General features: G+C 41.1%; 1 protein-coding gene across 1 annotated transcript in view; it reads right to left on the reverse strand.

Moving 5' to 3' along the window:
* Positions 1-12,875: 12,875 nt before the first annotated feature.
* LOC135205840 (cytoplasmic dynein 2 heavy chain 1-like) overlaps positions 12,876-21,781 on the reverse strand; it is a 252,552-nt gene continuing 243,646 nt past the window's right edge. The window contains 2 exon segments of the mRNA XM_064237094.1: positions 12,876-13,194; positions 20,479-20,680. Coding sequence (XP_064093164.1) covers positions 13,039-13,194; positions 20,479-20,680 — 358 coding nt within the window. The 3' untranslated portion in view covers positions 12,876-13,038.

Raw genomic sequence — 21,781 nt, forward strand, 5'->3', positions numbered from 1 at the left:
GAATAGTTTATGAATGTTGAGTATATTATTTATTCTATTGTATTCATATGTTTAAAAGTTGGAGTGTTATGTAATTTAGAATTATTCTTCATTCTTATTTGTATTTTAGAGATGTTTGTTTCTTTAGTAGTAGTTACTAACAGGTTCAAATCTGCTAGCACAAATGAGTGTCCATATGATATGCAATATACTAGATTTAAAATTAGTTTCCAGAGAGAACAATGGAAAAATAGGTGGTTTTATGCCTGTTACAACTATTCTATGCATGGTTGTCTACATTGCAGGTTTCATTTGTTTAGATTTCAACATATTTCCAACATGGCAGTGCTCAGTTGGAGGAAAGGTCTCATATGAGACACTGGCTTCAGTCTTAATGTGGGAAGAATTTGCAATATGGTTGTCATTGCCAGCTGATGGCTGCATGGTATGTGACTTGCAAGGTAATTAAACCTGCTTCCTTCATACCCAAGCTATTTGAAATTACTAATCAGTGCTCTTTATGATATCTGTAATTGTGTAGTCGTTTCTGTTATCATACTGTCCATAAACACTTGTTTTATTTTTTTTTTTTAAAGTGATGTGAAATAATATCTACTGGTAAGTAGATCTTTAGTGCTTATTTTCATGATGCTCCTGAGTTCAGCAGCTATAAATCTTCTCACAGGGATTTGATTTGTAACATTCATCTAGTTTCTCGTTACACTTCCTCGCATCAGTCATCTCTAATGTTCCTTGATTTGTGTTGTAATTCCCGTCTCTTTTACAGTAGAGTAAATGCCATACTGTACTGAATAATAAATTTGCTCAGATTCATATTTGCCAAAAATCAGGTTCCATATTTTGTTCCTTTGTTGTAATTGAATAATATAAGTCATATTTATTGGTAGTGTATTGTGTGTTGAAAAGTAGTTTTTATTATTAATGGTAAATTATATTGAAATGTAATTTAGTAATGTTCTTTTTCTGTCTCATTTTGTTCATCCAACTTATGTAGCTAATAGCAAATGGTACTGTAGACTGAAGTATAAATTTTACAGTCGGTTTTAATCAATTTTTTGTGTGATTCATAGTATTTTTCAATTAATTGTGAGAGATAAAGTAGACTGAAGTTGAATTTTAATTTAATTCATAGTATATCTCAGTTTTGTTGTTATTAATGGTTTGGAAGATTGTGTTATATTTATTGATAATTAGGTTATCACTGAGCACAAAATTAAGATGAGACCTGATCATCAGATGTTAATGTACTATTGTTCAATAGCATATTTATTTTTTGTTGTATTAAAATGTAATATAGTAGTTATATGGTTTTGTACATGAACTTTCCTGCCAGATATATACTTAGCTTACGTCTCTGACGTCACGACAGAATTCAAAACTCGCGGCAAATGCGACAGGTAGGTCAGGTGATCTACCCCACCCGCCGCTGGGTGGCAGGTGTCTGAACCAATCCCCCTTTCCAGTCATAATTTTTCTGTCGCCGGTGTTGACTACATCTGTTGTCGATACCTTTCGATTTTGAATTATTACTCGTTTTCGCCCTGGATTGTTTCAACGGACTTTTGGTGAAGTACCTGCTCCTTGGCTTGGCATTTGCGATTTGTGGACCGTTTTTGGATTATTCTTTTGATTATTCTTGGAATTTCATTATGTCTGATTTGGAAATTAAGAAATCAACTATGTTCAGAGTTTGTTCTGTTACCGATTGTAAGGTGAGGCTACCGAAAGCTGCGGTAGACCCTCACACAGTATGCATGAGGTGTAGGGGGAATGACTGCTCATTTATTAACCCTTGTAATGAATGTGGTAATTTGAATGAAGAAGAATGGAAGGCGCTTTCTTCTTATGTAAGAAAGCTTGAGAAGGACAGGTTAGGAAAGCTTCATCTAGGAGTTCTAGTAGGTCTCGCGCTAGCGAGTTTGAAGTTGATAACCCTGTTGTAGACGTAGCGCCTTTACCAGTTTCAGCCCCTGCTTCCTGCACCGAACCCGAAGATGCGCCTTCGGAGGTGGACACTATGAGAGCCACTATTCGCAGCATGGAGCTGAAAATTAAAGTGCTAGAAGGTAAGAGTGATAGCAATTTGTGCAGTGATCCCAGTGCAGTGGAGGGTGCGTCTGATCGGCTCCCTAATGCTTCTAGGCCTAGACCTCTTCCAGACTCCCAGACCCAGTGGAGGAGGAAAGTCGAAAGCCGCAGGAAGGTTAGGGAGAACCCCACCGGTCAGGCGTCCCCTCGTAGCGCCTGATGTTCGATCCCAGGCTACCTTGGATCGCGCCAAGAGAGAAGTCTTACGGCAATGCTTCTCGTCTTCGCCTTCTCCTTCGCCCAAACGTGGTTGGAGCTCCTCGGAAGCTTCTCGGCCGTCGAAGAGAGCCTGGCAGGCTTCTTCCGCGCTCCCCTCCAGCCCTGAAGTTTTTTTCGGAAAATCCTGGAGTTGGATGTCAAGAAACCGAGGATTTCTTTGGAGTTTCGCTCTCCTAGTAAGGATCGAGCTGCGTCTCCCGTGAAGGACTTTGTTAAGTCTCCTACACGTGTGTTGGCTAGTCTGCAGGCGCAGATTACGGCTCTGGCTGACTCCTTGATTGTGAATGCTGGTCGTAGGAAGGACGTCTCGCTCCCGTAAAGAAGTCCAGGCGCTCTTCTCCAGGCTTTCGCTATTCGTCAGTAACTGCCCTCTCTCCAGGAGTGGATCGTAGTACGAGGCGCTCTCCTGCGGACATCGTTTCTTCCTTTCTCCGTCGGACAAGGGGCATGCTTCCCGTAGACGAGCCTCTCCTGACAGCGCTCGTCTCGAGACAGGATCTCTCCCGCTGGCAGACGCCAGGAGCCTGGTAGGCGTTTTTCTCATGGTAGCCGCTCTCCTTCAGGCTTTCGCTCTCCTGTGACCAGACGCCCTTTGGTAATCAGCGCTCTTCTCCTGTCCGCCGCCCTCGCTTAGCAGGCACCAAGAGCCTGGTAGGCGCTTCTCTTCCTTCAAGGCGCTCTTCTCCCGATTTTCGCTCTCCTCGAGTTAGGCGCAGGGAATCTGTCAGACGCTTCTCGCCTGGTAGGCGCTCGTCACCAGAGATTCGCTCTCCTCGCAGCAGGCTGCCAGAGCCTGATAATCGCTTCCCGCAGGACAGGCGCTCTTCGCCAGGCAGCCGTCTCTCCTTTAGACAGGCGCCAGGATCCTGATAGAGACGCTTTTTTCGCCTAATAGGCTCTCTTCACCTAATAGGCGCTCTTCGCCTAATAGGCGCTCTTCGCCTGATAGGCGCTCTTCGCCAGATTTTCGCCCTGCGTTCGTTAGGCGCCAAGAGCCTAGAATGCCCCTCATCCTGACAAGAAGGAGTTTTCAGCAGAAGCTCAACGGAAGTTATAACTTCCCCGGTTAGATGTCAGAGTTCTTCCAGACATTCTTCCAAGGATGGACTCTCGGCTGAGGACAAGACAGCCTTTCATCGTAAGGATCGTGAAGGATCTTCGGCGGAAGAAGAACAGGATCCCTCGGAAGAAGAAATTCCTAAGGATTCCTCCGTTTCTTCATACAAGCGGTTGACGGACCTGTTGCTTCAGGAATTTGGAGACTCCCTTCTCCTGTCGCCCCGCCCTCGCCTCTTTCGTTATTTTCGACTTCGAAAACTTCGAAGGTTTCATCCTGTGTCAGGATGAAGCCTGCAATCTCCATGAAGAAGGCGCTTAGAGGTTTTGGTGAGTGGCTTCTTTCGAAGGAAGAGAAAGGGAAGACGGTGTTCTCTTTCCCTCCTTCTAAGCTTACTGGGAAACTAGGATTCTGGTATGAATCGGGAGAACCCTTGGGCCTCGTTCTTCCATCCTCGGCAGACTCGGACTTTCTCTTCACTGGTGGATTCCTCTCGACGCTCTGCCCTCATGTCTGCTAAGACGACATGGGGGATGAATGAGCTTGACCACCTGTTGAAGGGAATGTTCCGAGTCCTGGAGGTGTTTAACTTCCTAGACTGGTCTTTGGGCGTTTTGGCCAAGAAGACGCAGACCCCGGATTCCATTTCTCCTGAGGATCTTATCAGTGTTCTCACGTGTATGGACAAGGCAGTGAGGGATGGATCGAGTGAAATAGCTTCACTTTTCGGAGCGGGAGTGATCAAGAAGAGATCTGTGTACTGTTCGTTCCTGACGAAATCAGTATCGCATGCGCAGAGAGCCTCTCTCCTGTATTCTCAGCTCTCTCCTCAACTCTTCCCTAAGAAGATCGTTCAGGATGTTTCTTGTGCCCTTTCAGCTAAGGCTACACAGGACATGCTAGCCCAGTCTAGCCAAGGAAGCCTCACTCTTCTTTCCAAGCTAAAACCAAGAGAGAGACTCCAGTTAGGCAGGAGCCCTTTCGAGGAGTCCCTCCTGCCAGAGCTTCCTCTAGAGGATCTAGACCCACTAAACGAGGGAAGACCTTCTCTAGATCCATCAGAGGGAAGAAGTAGGATTCAAGTCCTCCAGACATCAGTGGGTGCCAGACTTCTGAAGTTTGCCGACGTCTGGGCCCAGAAAGGGGCGGACAACTGGTCACTCTCGATTGTCCGCAAAGGCTACCTCATTCCCTTCTTATCAAGACCTCCGTTGACGACGACTCCGAGGGAGTTGGTAGCCAAGTACAAGGACCCCATCATGAATCAAGCCCTCTCTCTAGCAGTAGATCTTATGCTGGAGAAGGAAGCGATAGAACTAGTGAAAGATCCTCATTCTGCGGGTTTTTACAACAGACTGTTCCTAGTTCCCAAGAGCTCAGGAGGATGGAGAACCGGTTTCTGGATGTAAGCGCCCTGAATGTCTTCGTAGAAAAAAGGAAGTTCGCCATGGAGACAACTTCTTCAGTGTTGGCGGCTCTTCGTCCAGGGGACTGGATGGTGTCCCCTAGATCTTCAGGACGCTTACTTCCATGTGCCTATCCATCCTTCTTCACGGAAGTTTCTAAGATTCATGATGGGAGGGAAGATCTTCCAATTCAGGCCTTGTGCTTCGGCCTTTCGACAGCCCCTCAAGTTTTCACGGGTTTAAATGAAGAATGTAGCGCAGTGGCTACATTTGGAGGGAGTGAGGCTGTCTCTCTATCTAGACGATTGGCTGATCAGAGCAAGCTCACAAGAAAGATGTCTGGAGGACCTACAAAAGACACTGACTTTAGCAAGTTCGTTGGGGCTTCTGGTGAACTTCCAGAAGTCACAATTAATCCCCAGTCAAGAGCTGATATATCTGGGATTCGGATGGTTTCTCCGAATTTTCGGGCATATCCGTCACCAGAGAGGATTGCTCGTTGCCAAGAGAAACTAACGACCTTCCTAGAGAAAGATGCATGCACAGCGAGGGAGTGGATGAGTCTGTTGGGGACACTTTTCCTCGCTGGAGCAATTCGTTTCTCTAGGAAGGTTGCATCTCAGACCTCTCCAATTCTTCCTTTACCGGAACTGGAGGTGTCTCTCTCTAGACCTGGAATTCTCCTTCAGGATATCAAAAGGAATCAAGAAGGACCTTCTGTGGTGGACAGATCCTCTCCGATTTGCAGAAGGTCTGTCTCTGTACATGCCAAACCCGAACCAAGTATTGTTTTCCGACGCGTCGGAGACGGGTTGGGGTGCGACCCTAGGGTCAAGAGAAAATGTCAGGCACCTGGGAGGGGGAACAGGTGTCCTGGCACATCAACAACAAAGAGTTGATGGCAGTGTGGTTGGCGTTAAAAGCCTTCGAGCCCCACGTCCGAAATGCTATAGTTCAGGTCAACTCGGACAACACCACAGCCTTGGCTTACATAAGAAAGCAGGGGGGAACACACTCTTTCTCCCTGTACGAAACAGCGAAGGACTTGCTGTTGTGGTCTCAGGCAAGGAAGATTGTTCTCCTCACCAGGTTCGTACAGGGAGAAAGGAATGTCAGAGCCGATCTCCTGAGGCAGGAGGAATCAAGTGCTCCCCTCGGAGTGGACTCTGCACTCAGAAGTTTGCCAGGACCTGTGGAGGTTATGGGGCAGACCTCTTATCGACCTTTTGCGACAGCAAAGAACAAGAGAATAGACCTCTACTGCTCCCGATCTCGGACCCAGGAGCAGTGTCAGTCGATGCTTTCCTCCTAGACTGGCGAGGTCTGGACGTCTATGCTTTTCCTCCATTCAAGATTCTGAGTCAAACACTCAGAAAGTTTGCGGCCTCGGAAGCGACAAGGATGACGCTGGTAGCTCCATTCTGGCCGGCCCAAGATTGGTTCACAGAGGTCTGGAATGGCTAGTGGACTTTCCAAGAGCTCTTCCACAAAGAGTAGATCTGCTCAGACAACCCCACTTCGACAGGTATCACAGAAACCTCCCCGCTCTCAATCTGACTGGCTTTCGACTGTCAAAAGTCTTGTCAGAGCGAAGGGGGTTTTCAGCTAAGGCAGCGAAGGCTATCGCATCAGCTAGAAGGCCCTCTACCCTTAGGGTCTACCAGTCGAAGTGGGACGTCTTTCGCCGTTGGTGCAGAAAACCAGAAGCTTTCCTCTTCCAGTACCTCTGTGACCCAAATCGCAGATTTCCTGGTTTTTTCTCAGGGAAAAATGTGGTCTTGCAGTTTTCGACCATCAAAGATATCGGAGCATGTTAGCAGCTGTGTTTAGGCACAGGAATTTAGATATCTCCAACAACAAAGATCTACATGATCTGCTAAGATCTTTTGAAACTTGCAAGAAGAAACCCTCGTCTCAAATTCCGAGCTGGAACCTGGACGTGGTTCTTCGTTTCCTGAGGTCCTCGAAGTTCGAACCTCCCCAGTCATCTTCTTTCAAGGATCTTACGAAGAAGGCTCTGTTTTCTTTTGGCTTTAGCATCTGCCAAAAGAGTTAGTGAGCTTCATGCTCTAGAAGGAAGGGTAGGTTTCAAAGGAGATTCCGTGATTTGTTCCTTCCTTCCTTCTTTTCTAGCTAAGAACGAGAACCCCCTCAAATCCTTGGCCAAGGAGTTTTTGAGGTTCCAGGCTTAGCTCCCTGGTAGGGGAAGAGACCAGAAAGAACTCTTTGCCCTGTGAGGACTTTAAGATACTACCTCCAGAGGAAGAAGTCTCTTAAGGGCATTAAGGACAGACTTTGGTGCTCTGTTAAGGATCCCAGTAGACCATTGTCTAAAAATGCTTTGTCCTTCTTTATTAGAAGCCTCGTGAAGGAAGCACATTTGGCTTGCGGTGAGGATCACTTCAAGCTTTTGAAAGTCAAGGCTCACGAGGTAAGAGCCATTGCGACGTCTTTGCTTTCAACAAGAATATGTCACTCCAGAATCTGATGAAAGCAACATTCTGGAGATGCAATTCAGTATTCACGAACCACTACCTTAGAGACGTCAAGATTACTTACGAGAAGTGCTTCGCGTTAGGCCCGTATGTATCGGCGGATTCGGTGCTGGGGCAGGGAGCTGAAGCATATCCTTTGTAAATTTTTTCCCCTATTGTTTGTGTTGTGTTTTTTATGGTTGTTTGAAAGAGGATGCGGGTAGGCATCTCTTTCTATTCGTATTGGCTAACATTTAGAATGGTTAGGTGATCTGTTCGTGCTAGAGCTCCCTGCATTGGTAGTGGTCAGCTCTGTCATTTAAGAGGGCGAATCCCCATTGACATGATCCGACTTGGATTCTACTGAGTAAGTGGATATCAAATCCCTTCGGTAGACCCAAAGAGTCTTTTCAGCTGTAGGTCACGCCCTCGCTGTAGCTCTTCAGGCTTTGCAGACTAATAGACAGTAACTATGAATCTTCAGCCTTATCAGGTAGAACCAAGGTTGTTAGTATCCTACAACAGATGTTGTTTCCCCTTTTTTCCTTGTTACCTCTGTCTTTTTCCCTCCACCAAGGGTGTCAATCAGCTAAGTATATATCCTGGCAGGAAAGTTCATGTACAAAAATGATATTGTTATTTTACAATAAAGTTTTGTACATACTTACCTGGCAGATATATACGATTGATGGCCCTCCCAGCCTCCCCTCAGGAGACAGGTGGAAGAAAAATTATGACTGGAAAGGGGGATTGGTTCAGACACCTGCCACCCAGCGGCGGGTGGGGTAGATCACCTGACCTACCTGTCGCATTTGCCGCGAGTTTTGAATTCTGTCGTGACGTCAGAGACGTAAGCTAAGTATATATCTGCCAGGTAAGTATGTACAAAACTTTATTGTAAAATAACAATATCATTTTTAGTCATTTGAAATGTAAAACTAGTTTTGTTGTTTTAGTAAATTTGCAGTTTATTAGCAGTATTGTTAAGTAAACCAAGTAGAAAATTACAAATATATTGTTGAATATTACTGTGCATTTGTTGTTACTAATTCAGTAGTGAATCTGATGTTCTTTGGCATAAGAACTGTAGTGAGGAGGTCCCATGTTTTGCACTAAGAGTAATCTGCACTAATATTTAAAATGAGAATTTTTTTTTCCTGTTTGTATGGTGTGGTGAAATTTGTTTTGATTTGTTGTGATTTATGTGAGATCTCATGATTATAGCTTTACAAAACTCTCTTTGTAGTATTGAGTTTGCATTTTTTCAAATGACAGACTTGAATTCATTGCATTCAGTACATTTGGAACTCGGCAAAAGAAAGCAGTTGGTAATGTAAAATTTGACTAATAGGCATTAGCATAACCTGCAATAAGGAATCTGCTTTCACATTACTTCTCCCTTTTTCCACACTGCTTCTCTTATTAAAAAAACATTAAACAAATATGGATGTTTTATTCTGTTTCATAGAATTGTAAGTTAAAGGAAAAATAAGTTTTGTTAATTTTTGCAGTGCCTTTTCCAGAACCTCAAAAGTTAGTTTTAAGGATTAATTGTTAAATTTGATTGTTGGCAATTATAGCAAATTATTCTGACTTCAGTAAATTCTTCCTGGTTAAAAGTGTTTTCTTTTATGTCCACTAATGGCTGAAAAGAATGAGTCAATTAGTAGTTTGTATGAAAATTTATTTTCTATAGGTCTGAATCTCATGCTTGGGTGGCACCAGATTCAGGGCTCTTTGAAACTGTTTTATAATTTGAAAAAAAAGACAAAGGTAAAAGATTGAATGGTTATTCTTATTTATTAATATCTTTTTGTCCTTTTATATGGCTTATCACCTTGTTTAGAACATTTAGCATACGTTTGTTAGCAGGCTGTCACTTGTGACTCCAATGTCATCATAGATGTTTCAAGATTTTATGCTGTTGTTTGCTTCTTCTGATATGACATTAAGGTAAGGATCTAAACTAATTATGCATGCATACAATTTTGTAAAATCATTTAGTACAAATGCATGGTTTTCATGGGCCATCATCGTTTCATTTTCCAAATTGTGATCATGTATGAAATTGATATGTTCTCACTCTTTGATCTTCACAGTTTACTTCAGAAGAAAAAAATGTGAGTGGTCTGGTTAAACTACGTACCGAATTCCTTTCTGATCTAGGACTTCGTTTATACCTTTTCTCTTAAATCTTCTTGGCTCTGTCTGTTTGACATTCTAGTAACCAAGTTTCGCATGCTAACTTGTAAGTATGGATTTTAAAAAGCTAGCTGTAATTGAATAGTTTGGGTGCATGCTTATAGATTATTGGCATATACTTCATGGGGTGCAGATCAACTAACACTTATGATTATATGAAGTAGTAATTTTGTCAAAACGTTTTTTTGGATGTGAAATACATTCATCAGGAACCACATCCAGATTACAGCTTTTATGTTTTGTGTACCATGCTGGCAGCAGACTTGCTACAGGTGCTTTTAAATCTTTGATGTTCACCAGCTTGGTCTTTAGGTACTGGTATTGTTGCAAAGACTCCCCAGTTCCTTTCTTTTAAGTGTACCTCGAAGGAATGTTTCTTTCATTTTTATGAGTCTCCTACTAGTACTCACTTTGGTTCAGGCCCCTATTGCTTTATCATCCCTATGCCAGATCGTTTGGAGGTTAAGAGAGTCATCGCTCTCCAACTTACTTTTGTGACTGCAAAAGGGATATTTCAGGATGGAGATTCAACTCGCCTGTCAGTTAAAAGTTAAGTATATCTTAATTTAACCAGACCATTGAGCTGATTAATAGTTCTCTTAGGGTCGGCCCGAAGGATTAATATTTTTACGTGGCTAGGAACCGATTGGTTATCTAGCAACATGAACTACAGCTTATTGTGGAATCTGAAATTCATTTCTAATCACCAGAAACAAATTCCTCTGATTCCATGTCGATTCCACGTTGGCAGAGCGGGGAAGTGAACTTTCAGTTAAGAGACACTATTTCCGACTTATGGAATGAGTCTCCTACGTATCCTAAGTAAAAGGCAGTGGTTTGTATTTTGATAAATTTTTTTCAGTAATTTGGATTCCTCTTAGGTATTATAACCAGAGCTTTTCATTTAAGTCCCACCTCAACCACCCTACATAGTCCATGGGTTGTACCCTCTGTATCCTTGCTAATGAAGTTATTGTTTAATGTAAAAATTACAAATTTGACTTCATCATTAATGCCTGTAATACTTGAAACATTTTTTTGTATTCATTTTTCTTTACACTTTTTTTCCTCTGAGCACATTGCTGTGAAATATTTAACCCTCTTACGCCGAAGGGGTATAATAAAAATAATCTCCCGTATGCCAAGGCAGTCTCGGAGTGAACGCTGAAGCGGAAAAAATAATTTTTTCAAAAAATCACAGCGCGCTTAGTTTTCAAGATTAAGAGTTCATTTTTTGCTTCTTTTTTTGTCATTCACTGAAGTTTAGTATGCAACCATCAGAAATGAAAAAAAATATCATTATCATATATAAATAATGCGATATATGATAGCGCTAAAACAAAATTTCATATATAATTGCATTCAAATCGCGCTGTGAGCAAAACAGTTAAAGCTAACGAGTTAATTTTTTTTGTTGTATTGAACAATAAATTGCAATCATTTTGGTATATAACACATTGTAAAACGATCAAAGCAACACAGGTAAAATATTATCACAAAATGATGCATGAATTCGTAACACGCGGACATAAAAAAATGTTTTTTTCAAAAATTCACCATAAATCTAAATATTGTTCTAGAGACTTCCAGTTTGTTTCAAAATGAAGGTAAATGATTGAATATTACTATACTGTAAGAGTTTTAGCTTACAATTGCAGTTTTTTACCATTTTGGACGAGTTAAAGTTGACCAAATGTCAAATTTTTTTATATTATATGCAAATATTTCGAAAATGAGAAAAGCTTCAACCTTCAATTATTTTTTTTGTATTCTACATGAAATTGCGCACATTTTTATATATAAAACTCTATGAAACGCCTAATATGAAACAGAGCAAATATAACGATAATGCGACGTACGCATTTCGGAGATTTGCGGCAGAGAATCCGCGCGCGGAGGGAAGGAAAGTTTTTTTTAAAATTCACCATAAATCTAAATATTGTGCTGGAGACTTCAAATTTGTTTCAAAATGAAGATAAATGACTGAATATTACTAGACTGTAAGTGTTTTAGCTTACAGTTGCATTTTTCGACTATTTCGTTAGTCAAAGTTGACCGAATGTGTTTTTTTTCTATTTATCGTGATTTATATGCAAATATTTCGAAAATGAGAAAAGCTACAACCTTCAATTATTTTTAGTTGTATTCTACATGAAATTGCGCACATTTTCAAATATAAAACTTTATGTAACGGCTAATTTAAAATGGTGTAAACATTATGACAATTGCACGAAAAAATTTCAGATTTTTTTTGGAAGAGTTACAGCGCGGACGTAAGGAAAATTTTTTTTGTTCATAAATTCACCATAAATTGAAATATTGTGCTAGAGACTTCCAATTTGTTGCAAAATGAAGGTAAATGATTGAATATTACTAGAATATAAGAGTTTTAGCTTACAATTGCGTTTTTCGACCATTTCGGTAGAGTCAAAGTTGACCAACGGTTGAAATTTTGGCACATTGATATTTATATGAAAATATTTCAAAACTGATAAAAGCTACAACCATAGGTTGTTTTTAGTTGTATTGAGCATGAAATTGCGCACATTTCCATATATAAAACTTTATGTAACAGCAAATTTAAAATGGTGCAAACATTATGACAATCGCACGAAAAAATTTATCGGAAGAGATACCACACGGACATAAGGAAAAAGTTTTTTAAATAAATTCACCATAAATCCAAATATTGTGCTAGAGACGTCCAATTTGTTGCAAAATGAAGGTAAATGATTGAATATTACTAGAATATAAGAGTTTTAGCTTACTATTGAGTTTTTCGACTTTCGGTAGAGTTAAAGTTGACCAAAGGTTGAAATTTTGGCACTTATTGTTATTTATATGAAAATATTTCAAAACTGATAAAAGCTACAATCATGAGTATTTTATTATTGTATTCTACTACATGAAATTGCGCACATTTTCGTATATAATACTCCATGTAACGACTAATTTAAAATTGTGCAAAAATTATGTCAAAGTGATGAAATAATTTCTGAGATGTGTCACTGATACTTTTTAGTGCGATCAGAAAGAAATTCACGCTTGCGCAACGATTGTAAACAAAACAAAACGCCTTGATCCGCGAGCTCTCAGCATCCCCCAAGGCGCATGATTCAAAAGTTTTTGGCTGCTGGTAGGCCTAGAAGTATTTTTCCGCAAATTTAAAAAAAAAGTTTTTATGTAGACGTTTAATACGTCTAATCGGCACCCGGGAGACAATTTATGTCGACGTTTAATACATCCAATCTGCGTAAGAGGGTTAACTGGTTATCAGGGATGTATTTTTTGGGATTGTTAGTAATACTATCACTCAGTAATCTCTTGATTTTTCTCTTATGATTAACAACAGGGAGTAAGAAAAATAAAAATAAGGATCTCAGACACTGCATTGTGATCTGTATTTGTATAGAATCATAAACATTGTGCTAAAATAGTCATATACATTTTTATTGAATCTTATATTTTTGGTACATACTATTTAAAACATTTTTATCACAGGATGTGCATAGAATAATTTATTTCTACTTCAGCATATACTATAACATAAATTATGTGACAGTTTTACATAAGATCTGTTGAGGAAACACTCTTATGTACTCAAAAAGAATGCAAGACCAGCCTGTCTCCACTCATGGTGGGGTAATGAGCATGGCACGTCTACACTGACGACAACTTTCTCTCTGTTTGATGAAGCATATACAGGAAGAGATAACAGTTCTTCATGATACACTCGAGTTTGTAGGTCCTGCAATGTAAATATAACACAATACTTTAGGTAGTGGAAAAGACTTTGGAAAAACAAAAGGCCTCACACAGAATTTATACCCGAGATATATAATTCTGAAGCCTGTCAGTCAGGTTAGGTAAATCCTTTAAGCCTTAAAATCTTCATTTCTGGGCCTAACCTGTGTCGTTCCGTGAAAAAGTAACAGAGAATAGAAAGCACAAGCTTGTTTTGTTAGTACCCATTTCATGTGTCCTACTCTTAGTGTACAATGCCTATGTTCTCATAAAAAGTCCCAGAATAAATTCTCCTAGATAGAAACTGCATAGTGAGGAGATAGTTGATAGGATGGATAAGTCTTTGCAGGAGTTTGACAGAAGTATGGATGAACTGAGTGGTTTGGTGGCCGAAATAGGGGAGATGTTGGAACCAGACTTAGAAGACATCGGTGAAGTAGTGAATGGAATTTGGGAGGATGGTAGTGAGGGAGATAATGGGAGTTTGAAAGAAAGTGGTTTGGAAGAAGTGAATGGCGATGTAACAAAGTGTATGATGGACCTCAAACAAGATCTAGGGGACCTGCATCTGAGCATCCTTGGGTGTTACAAAAGGCAATTTAGTGTGGATGTTGTGAGTGTAAGGAGATGTTGTCAAATGTAATGGGGGAGGTAATATAGAGGAGTAATGATAGTTTATATTTGACAACATCTCCAAGGTTGTGTGAGAGAGAGAGAGAGAGAGATTGGTGGAAGAATGAATGGGAGTGGTTAGATGGCGGTTGGAAGTATGTCTGTGTGGTGCTTTGTGGGAAGTCAATGGAAGTCTGTTACGAGAGTCGTAAGCAGTGAGGTGTCTGGTCAAGTCAGAGTTTGTTTTGACAGCAGTTGTCCTTTGGTGTTTAGTTGTTTTGGTGGTAATTGATAGATTTTGGGGTTGTGAAGTTGTTGTGCGTGTGTCTGTCTAGTTGTGGTGAGGTTAAGAAGGTTGGTGGTACATTTTCGGTGTCTGTTAGTGGTGGTTGGGGCAGTGTTGGTTTTGGCGGGTTGTTGTACTTCTGTAAGTCGTGTGGTTGTCGTGTTTTTTCGGGGTGTTTGTGTTCATCAGCATTGATTTGTCGGGTTATTGAGTTTTTGTGGGGTTGTGGGTCTCGGGGGTGCTGGTTTATGCTTGGTTGTCGGTGGTGATTGTGTCGGCTAGCCTATAGCCTATATCCAGTGGACAGCACAGCCTAGCCCTGAGTAGCAGAAGCCAGAGGTGAGTACCTGTTTGTGTTTTTTGTTTTGTATGTAGGTATGGGTCAATTGTCCTGCTGTATTTTGTAGTGTTAAGTGGAAAGTGTGATTGAGGGTGGGTTTGGTAGCCAGACAGGTTAAGTTTATGTGGGGAGGTTACTTGTTTTTTGTGATCCCGCCACATTATTTTTTCCTAACACTCGGCAATGAGGCCACAAAATCCCGTCGTACACATGCACACTCGCTCTTACCAACTTGTTCGCATCCACACCCTCAACCACATATGCACACTTGTCACCTCTGACAATCCCAAGACCATCGGGCCACGCAACTTTCACACTAACAACTTCTCCAACTTCTCGCGGCACTTTTACACTCTCTTTCGCAACCAACGGCACTCCCTTCCATATTTTACTGCTTACCCCTCCATCCCTATCCAAGTACAACTCTCCATGTACATTCCCCTTCCTATGCAACTCAGTCATATTCCTGCTCGGATAGACCACCATCCCACACTTCTTCAGGAACCTGTATCCTAACAACATATCATACTTATCACCTTCATCCATCACTACCCCTTTGATTTCTACATTTTCACGCAACATTCCCACCACAGGCATACCCAAATTTCCTATTCCTCGTACCTCCCCTTTACATTTCCTAATTTCACACTCACTCCGCAACTTGTCACATCCATTCTTAAAAAGAACACTGACACTGCACCCAGTATCAATCAAAGTAACCAAACACACCCCTTTGCACCTCACTTTTACACTCATACATTCATGAGCTCTTCCTCCAAACCCTTTTTCATGCAACAATCCTTCACGCACATGCATCACTCTTACTGACTGCACACCAGAGGACCCACCCAACTGAATCCCCTTTGTACCTAGTTTCCCGAACTTTCAACCTGACTCATCCTCTTTCGCCTACACACACTCGCCACATGACCTTCCATTCCACACTCAACACATTTTGCCCGTTGTTCCTTACACATCCTAGCATAATGCCCATTCTTCCCGCAATTACCGCAAACCTCAGTCACACAAGTACCTCGACATCCACTTGCTATATGCCCTACTTGCCGACACCTGTAACATTTAATATCCCTATCCTTCTTACACTCGCTCACTAAATGCCCTGTTTGCCCACACCCGAAGCAAGCTCCCAACGCCCACTGACATTCATTCTTCCTGTGCCCTAGCTTTCCACATCTGTAACACTGCTGCTCTCGTTCACGACTAACCGACCCTACTCTTCCAACGCTTGCACTCCGATCTCTCTTAGGGCAAACCATACTTACGTTACTGGCTCTAACGCTCCTATCAACCACTCGCTCTGCCATTCGCCTTGGCCCTTCCAAAACTGCCTCCCTATAGCTCTTAAACTCTGGTATAACATCAGCCACTTCAGTCCAAACATTAACACTTCTACTCTCTTTCATACACCTATCCAACTCATAATCCTCTACTATTTCCAAAATGTCGTTCCACAACAACCTTTCATTCGTCCATCGCATTTTCTCCTTACGTTTCAGATTTACAAACTCATACACACACTCAGGCACAGTCGCCAACAACTTCCTCACTAACTCTTTACACTCATTTATCCCTTCATCCCCAAACTTTTTCCTGGCTAATGTTTCCAACCCGCACACATACATCGACAACGACACACCAACATTCATTCTTACCTCATCAAAACCATTTTTTTCTCCTATATCTAACACTACTCCTTATCCTCTTCGCCTGTTCCACAATCCTGGCTTTCACACTCTCATAAGGCACATTCCCCACACTTATCATTACCCCATACATATTTAACAAAAATCCTGTCAAAAAATTACCCAACTCTCTTGCCCAGACACTCTTGTTATCCCCATACTTTGCCTCACAATACCTCTCATATTCCTTAAAAAAATCCCCTATGTCCCTACTACCATATTCCTCATATTGTGCACATCTAGGTATCTCTCTCATATATACAGCTTTCGTACTTCCCGCTCACTCTCACTTTCGCTACTTCCACCATTCTGATCCCTCTTAACCTCGTCCGAATACAGCGAATCAACTTCCATACTAACATCCATGCTCCTGATTACACTCTTCTTACCCTTCTTTCTACCTACCTGTTTCCACTCACTGCTATCCAAATCACTCTCAGCCCTTTCCCCAATGTATTCAGTCCTAGTCTCATCCTGTCCATCACCCTAACTAACCTTCTTTCCCTTAGTCTTCTTCTTTTCCTCAGCCCCCTTCTTATTCTTGTCCTCAGGTTTATCCTTATCCTGCTCTCCCTCCCTCCTTTCCTTTACCTATCACAAACAAGTCACCTTACATCTCGTCCGTGTTTTCATCCCCATCGCTCTTCCACTGTCTCTACCACTTCTGGCCTATCACAAGACCTAGTAGGCCTATCCCCTACAGCTCCCTCTCCCATGAACCCCTTCATCATCTCCTGCACTGCATTCATCATCACTAAGAATTTTTCATCCATTTTCTCAACCATTCTCTCTTCCGCTCCTTTCACCTCTTCTTTCATTTCCAGTTTTGCACTCCTTAGCATTCCTCTAACTCGCTCTTCAGCTCCTCACACTCAACCCTCAACCTCTCATTCTCCACTTCCAATTGTCCTCTTACTTCCCTCACCAACCTCAACTCCTCCTTCAGCCTCTCCACCTCACTCAATCCTTCCATCCCAAACTTTCTCACCACTCACACACACACTGGCCTAGACCAATCGTCCTGCAGCTGCCACACCAGCAGTCCCTGTTCGGGCGCCAAAAAATAATGTGGCGGGATCACAAAAAACAAGTAACCTCCCCACATAAACTTAACCTGTCTGGCTACCAAACCCACCTTCAATCACACTTTCCACTTAACACTACAAAATACAGCAGGACAATTGACCCATACCTACATACAAAACAAAAAACACAAACAGGTACTACTTCACCTCTTGGCTTGCTGCCCCATACTCAGGGCCTAGGCTGTGCTGTCCACTGGATATAGGCTATAGGCTAGCCGACACAACCACCACCGACAACCAAGCATAAACCAACGCCCCCGAGACCCACAACCCCACAAAAACTCAATAACCCGACAAATCAATGCAGATGAACACAAACACCCCGAAAAAACACGACAACCACACGACTTACAGAAGTACAACAACCCGCCAAAACCAACACTGCCCCAACCACCACTAACAGACACCGAAAATGTACCACCAACCTTCTTAACCTCACCACAACTAGACAGACACACGCACAACAACTTCACAACCCCAAAATCTATCAATTACCACCAAAACAACTAAACACCAAAGGACAACTGCTGTCAAAACAAACTCTGACTTAACCAGACACCTCACTGCTTACAACTCTCGTAACAGACTTCCATTGACTTCCCACAAAGCGCCACAACAGACATACTTCCGACCACCATCTAACCACTCCCATTCATTCTTCCACCAATCTCTCTCTCTCTCTCTCTCTCTCTCTCACACAACCTGTCAAATATAAACTATCATTACTCCTCTATAACGTAACCAGTGAAAAGACCCCAGAGTCACCTGAAGACGGGTGACAACACCCAATTTATCACCCTGCAGAGAAATTTAAAAGATGCTAACACATTTCCAGGTTACCCCAGGGGAGTATAGCTACTTCCATCACTGCCAAGGATTTGAAGCTTTGAGGAAAAGATAGAATGCTTTCTATTCAAACTGGTTGCAGATAAGTCAAGAATAGGAAACTTTACTGACTTTAGCAATTACACTACTTGAGGGTGTATGGACCATTTCAGCCTCACTACTTGAAGTGTCTGTTGAAGTGTCTGTCTTAATTGATATGCAATCACATTCTGCATGCCCAGAATGTATGACAGACAACTCTATGGCATGAGACAACCTCCTCCACCTCCATAGACCTGAAAGATGTGTACTTTTAAGTACCCATTCATCAGAATTCTTTGAAGCACCTCCACTTCATCTGCAACAGGATCATTTACCAGTTCAAAGTGCTATGCTTCGGACTGGTAACGGCCCCAAGCCTAGCACTCTGAACTGGCAAAAGATCCCACTGCAAACAAAATGGAGGTACATACTTAAAAGAACTGATGAATGGGTACTTGAAAGTGCACATCTTTCAGGTCTATGGAAACCATGAAGTCACAATCTCTGATGGATTCCAAAATAGAGCATGCACTTTCCCATGCGGAACTATGTTTGCAGGACAAACTCAGTGGGCTTGGCCTCATTTAAGTGTTTGCAAAATACCTGAATGACTGACCAAGGGCACGATATCACTGTGACAGAGATAGTCTTCTACATACTGTCACAAATTGTGGATGTGATAAATTGGGCAAAGTCAAGTCTCAAACCCAAGCACCAGGCAAAATACCTTGAAATGCCAATACATAGATTCAACATCAGAAAGCCTACCCCACAGATTTGTACAAGCAATTTCGGTAAGATTAGGATGCGGTTTCTATTTCGACAGGAACATCCAGGTTAGCTTTGGCAGGAAGTCCATGGTCACCTGTCCTCCGTGGGGAAGCTTGTGCCTCACAGGTGATGTAACACACTTACTTTGTTGGCATTTAAAGTGATACTGGAGTGCCTCTTAGGATCATTCTTCCCATCTCATCCCCTGAGTTGGGATGTAAGGGAGGACTTAGCACGGTGGGATGTAAACTGAGAGGCACAACTATCTTGGCAAACATCAACTAATGAGGACATTGTCTCTGACCCTGTGTCAGTGGGCAGTGCATTCGAGATTGTTTTCACAGAGCATAAATCCCAGAACTCTATTAAGTTTCATATTTGAATTAAAGCAGTTGCTTTCAGATAAAACCAGGAATACTTCTGTCAAAACAGGAACTCTAGAAGCCTGTAAGAAATAATACATCATCATCACATGTTCTACATCTAAGAATTGAGGAAAAGTGAAGTAGAAAACCACTGGGCATAAAAGTGTGTAAATGACTCAGCCTCTAGATCTCAGTTTTTCATGGAGCATACATGTAATGTACAGTATATCACTAAAGTAATTTCAAAAGGAAAAAACTAGTAACAAATGAAGTGATAGATTGATTAATCAGAGAGAAACAGACTAGTAATGGATGTGCAAATGAAAATAGAAGGCACAAGTACACAAAAGGATTGCATTTTAAGCAAAATAAAAGAAAAAGGCCAGCCCATATGACAATGACTACATAAGCAGCAGCCACAATTCCAGAGGGCTAAAATGCTTCCAAGAATCCTATTTGACAATCCCCATACCATCAGTTTAGAGCCATAATAAAGTGATATGGAAACCAGCCTTTCTTTCCACCATACGTACGTAATCATCACTGCTCTTGGAAATAACTAGAGACGAAAGAGATGGTTTTTCAACTTTTCTGTGATGTAAAAACATTTGCTTGGTTGCAATGACTGAAAAATTAAACTGTAATTTTTCAAAGGAAATGTTTGTGATGACAGAACCACATCCAGGGCAATGTTTGTGATGACAGCATCATATAAGTTTATATGAATAATTAATGGAAATTGCATTATCATAATTGCAAGTGAAATAAATGGGAATGTTCTCATGATTGCAAGTTTTCACAAGGTACAGTAAATCCCTCTTGACAGAAAACAAAATGCTTCAAGACAGACAAACAACTAAAACTATTAAATTAAATTAAATAGCTCCAAAGATATCTAAACAATGGTAATAAATAAATCAAAAGATATCCAAGCAATGGTAATAATACAGGGCTACTATGTTCACAAGATGAAATTAGCATAAAAAAGGGATTTTGACGTAGGAAAAATCTATTTCTGGGCGAGGAAGCCGTGTCGCTCCCGTGAAATATGTCTGCTTTAGCACTATTTCTAGTAAAATATTGCTATATTTGCAGAAAAAGCACATGAACACAATATCCATGGTTTTTCTTTGCACGTTATACCTATAATAAGGTAAGATGTTGCTATCATTACTGCATGTATGTCTGGAAGCTGAGTCAAGGTAAATAGGACATAAAACTACCAAACTGTAAATTGTACGTCACATGAGCAGTGTTACCTTAGGCATCCAAGCTACCATACACAGAGGGGCAACAGCAATGCTAGGTGAGTCATGTGAGTTATGCATCAAGCGAGATCCATCAAAATTAGCTCCTTCCATCTGCAAGCCTGACCACTTCACTGCAACTTTGGCGTTAGGAATACCCCCTCGAGACCATGATGTAATGAATTCCAAGTTGTCCATTGATGTTCCATATTCCCTGGAAAAAAGTATTAATGGTTTTATTTAGGCAATAAGTGCAACTAAATGCAACTCGGACTAAATTTGTTGGTACTCTTCATGTCTGTTCCATTATTTTATAAATAAAACATTGTTAAATTAACCACTGATAAATGCTGCTGATTTACTTAGAAAAGAAAATTATGTAAGCTTTTCCCTTCTTCACTAAATGTGAAAAGAATAGTCATCACTTTCGTCTTGTCCAAACTTAAGTATAAATTTTCATTCATCCCTTTTTCTTCCACGATATTATGGGTCTTCCACCAGGCCTTTATCCTACTACCTCTGTACACTATACGGTTTTTTCTGATCAGCTGTTGCTCACCCCTTCTCACTTGAGTTAACTCACTGTCATGTGGATAATCAGGTGGCATATGCAGAAAGAAAAACTGGGGATGAATGAAACCAGCCTCTTAGTAAAGCAGGACAAAAGAAATAAAAGCTAACTGATATAATATGCATTACTCAAACTGAGACAGGCATAGAAAACCTAACCTAGTGTAATCTACTGAAAAACATCTTGCACTATACACAATATGATGAAATAATGTTTTTGGACATAATTTCAATGACTGCATGATACAAGAGTATGTAAGACATACAGAAATTACGGTTCTTTTGAATACTTTATATTTTTTGGAGTTTCACAATGTTTTCATTGGAATTAAATTGTGCTTAATTATTACAGAGCAAGCTTCAGTTCCAAAATCTGAAAAACAAACATGTGGTACCCCCTTGTAGCCACTCTAGAACTAATGGCAGCTGATTCATAAATGTCCCAGATTATGGAAGTTGCCAGACCATGGAGTGCAGGATTTAAGATGTCTGACTCTACTATTACTCAGAAAATGCACATTTTATTAAGGGCTGACCCCTTAACAAAATTAACAGTATTCTAATTTTACTTTTTATCATTTTTTACAATAAGCTATTGTAAAAAGTATATTAGCAGGGAGGGCTCTGAAACTTAATTTTTTCACGAATATGTTTCAGATGGTATATGAATCTATCTCAATAGATACTGTATATGCTGGTGTGCTTAATTGCAGGAAAATATAGTATGACTAAAGGGATTTTGACG

This window comes from Macrobrachium nipponense, chromosome 24, assembly GCF_015104395.2.
Source record: "Macrobrachium nipponense isolate FS-2020 chromosome 24, ASM1510439v2, whole genome shotgun sequence".
In the NCBI taxonomy this organism is placed as follows: Eukaryota; Metazoa; Arthropoda; class Malacostraca; order Decapoda; family Palaemonidae; genus Macrobrachium; species Macrobrachium nipponense.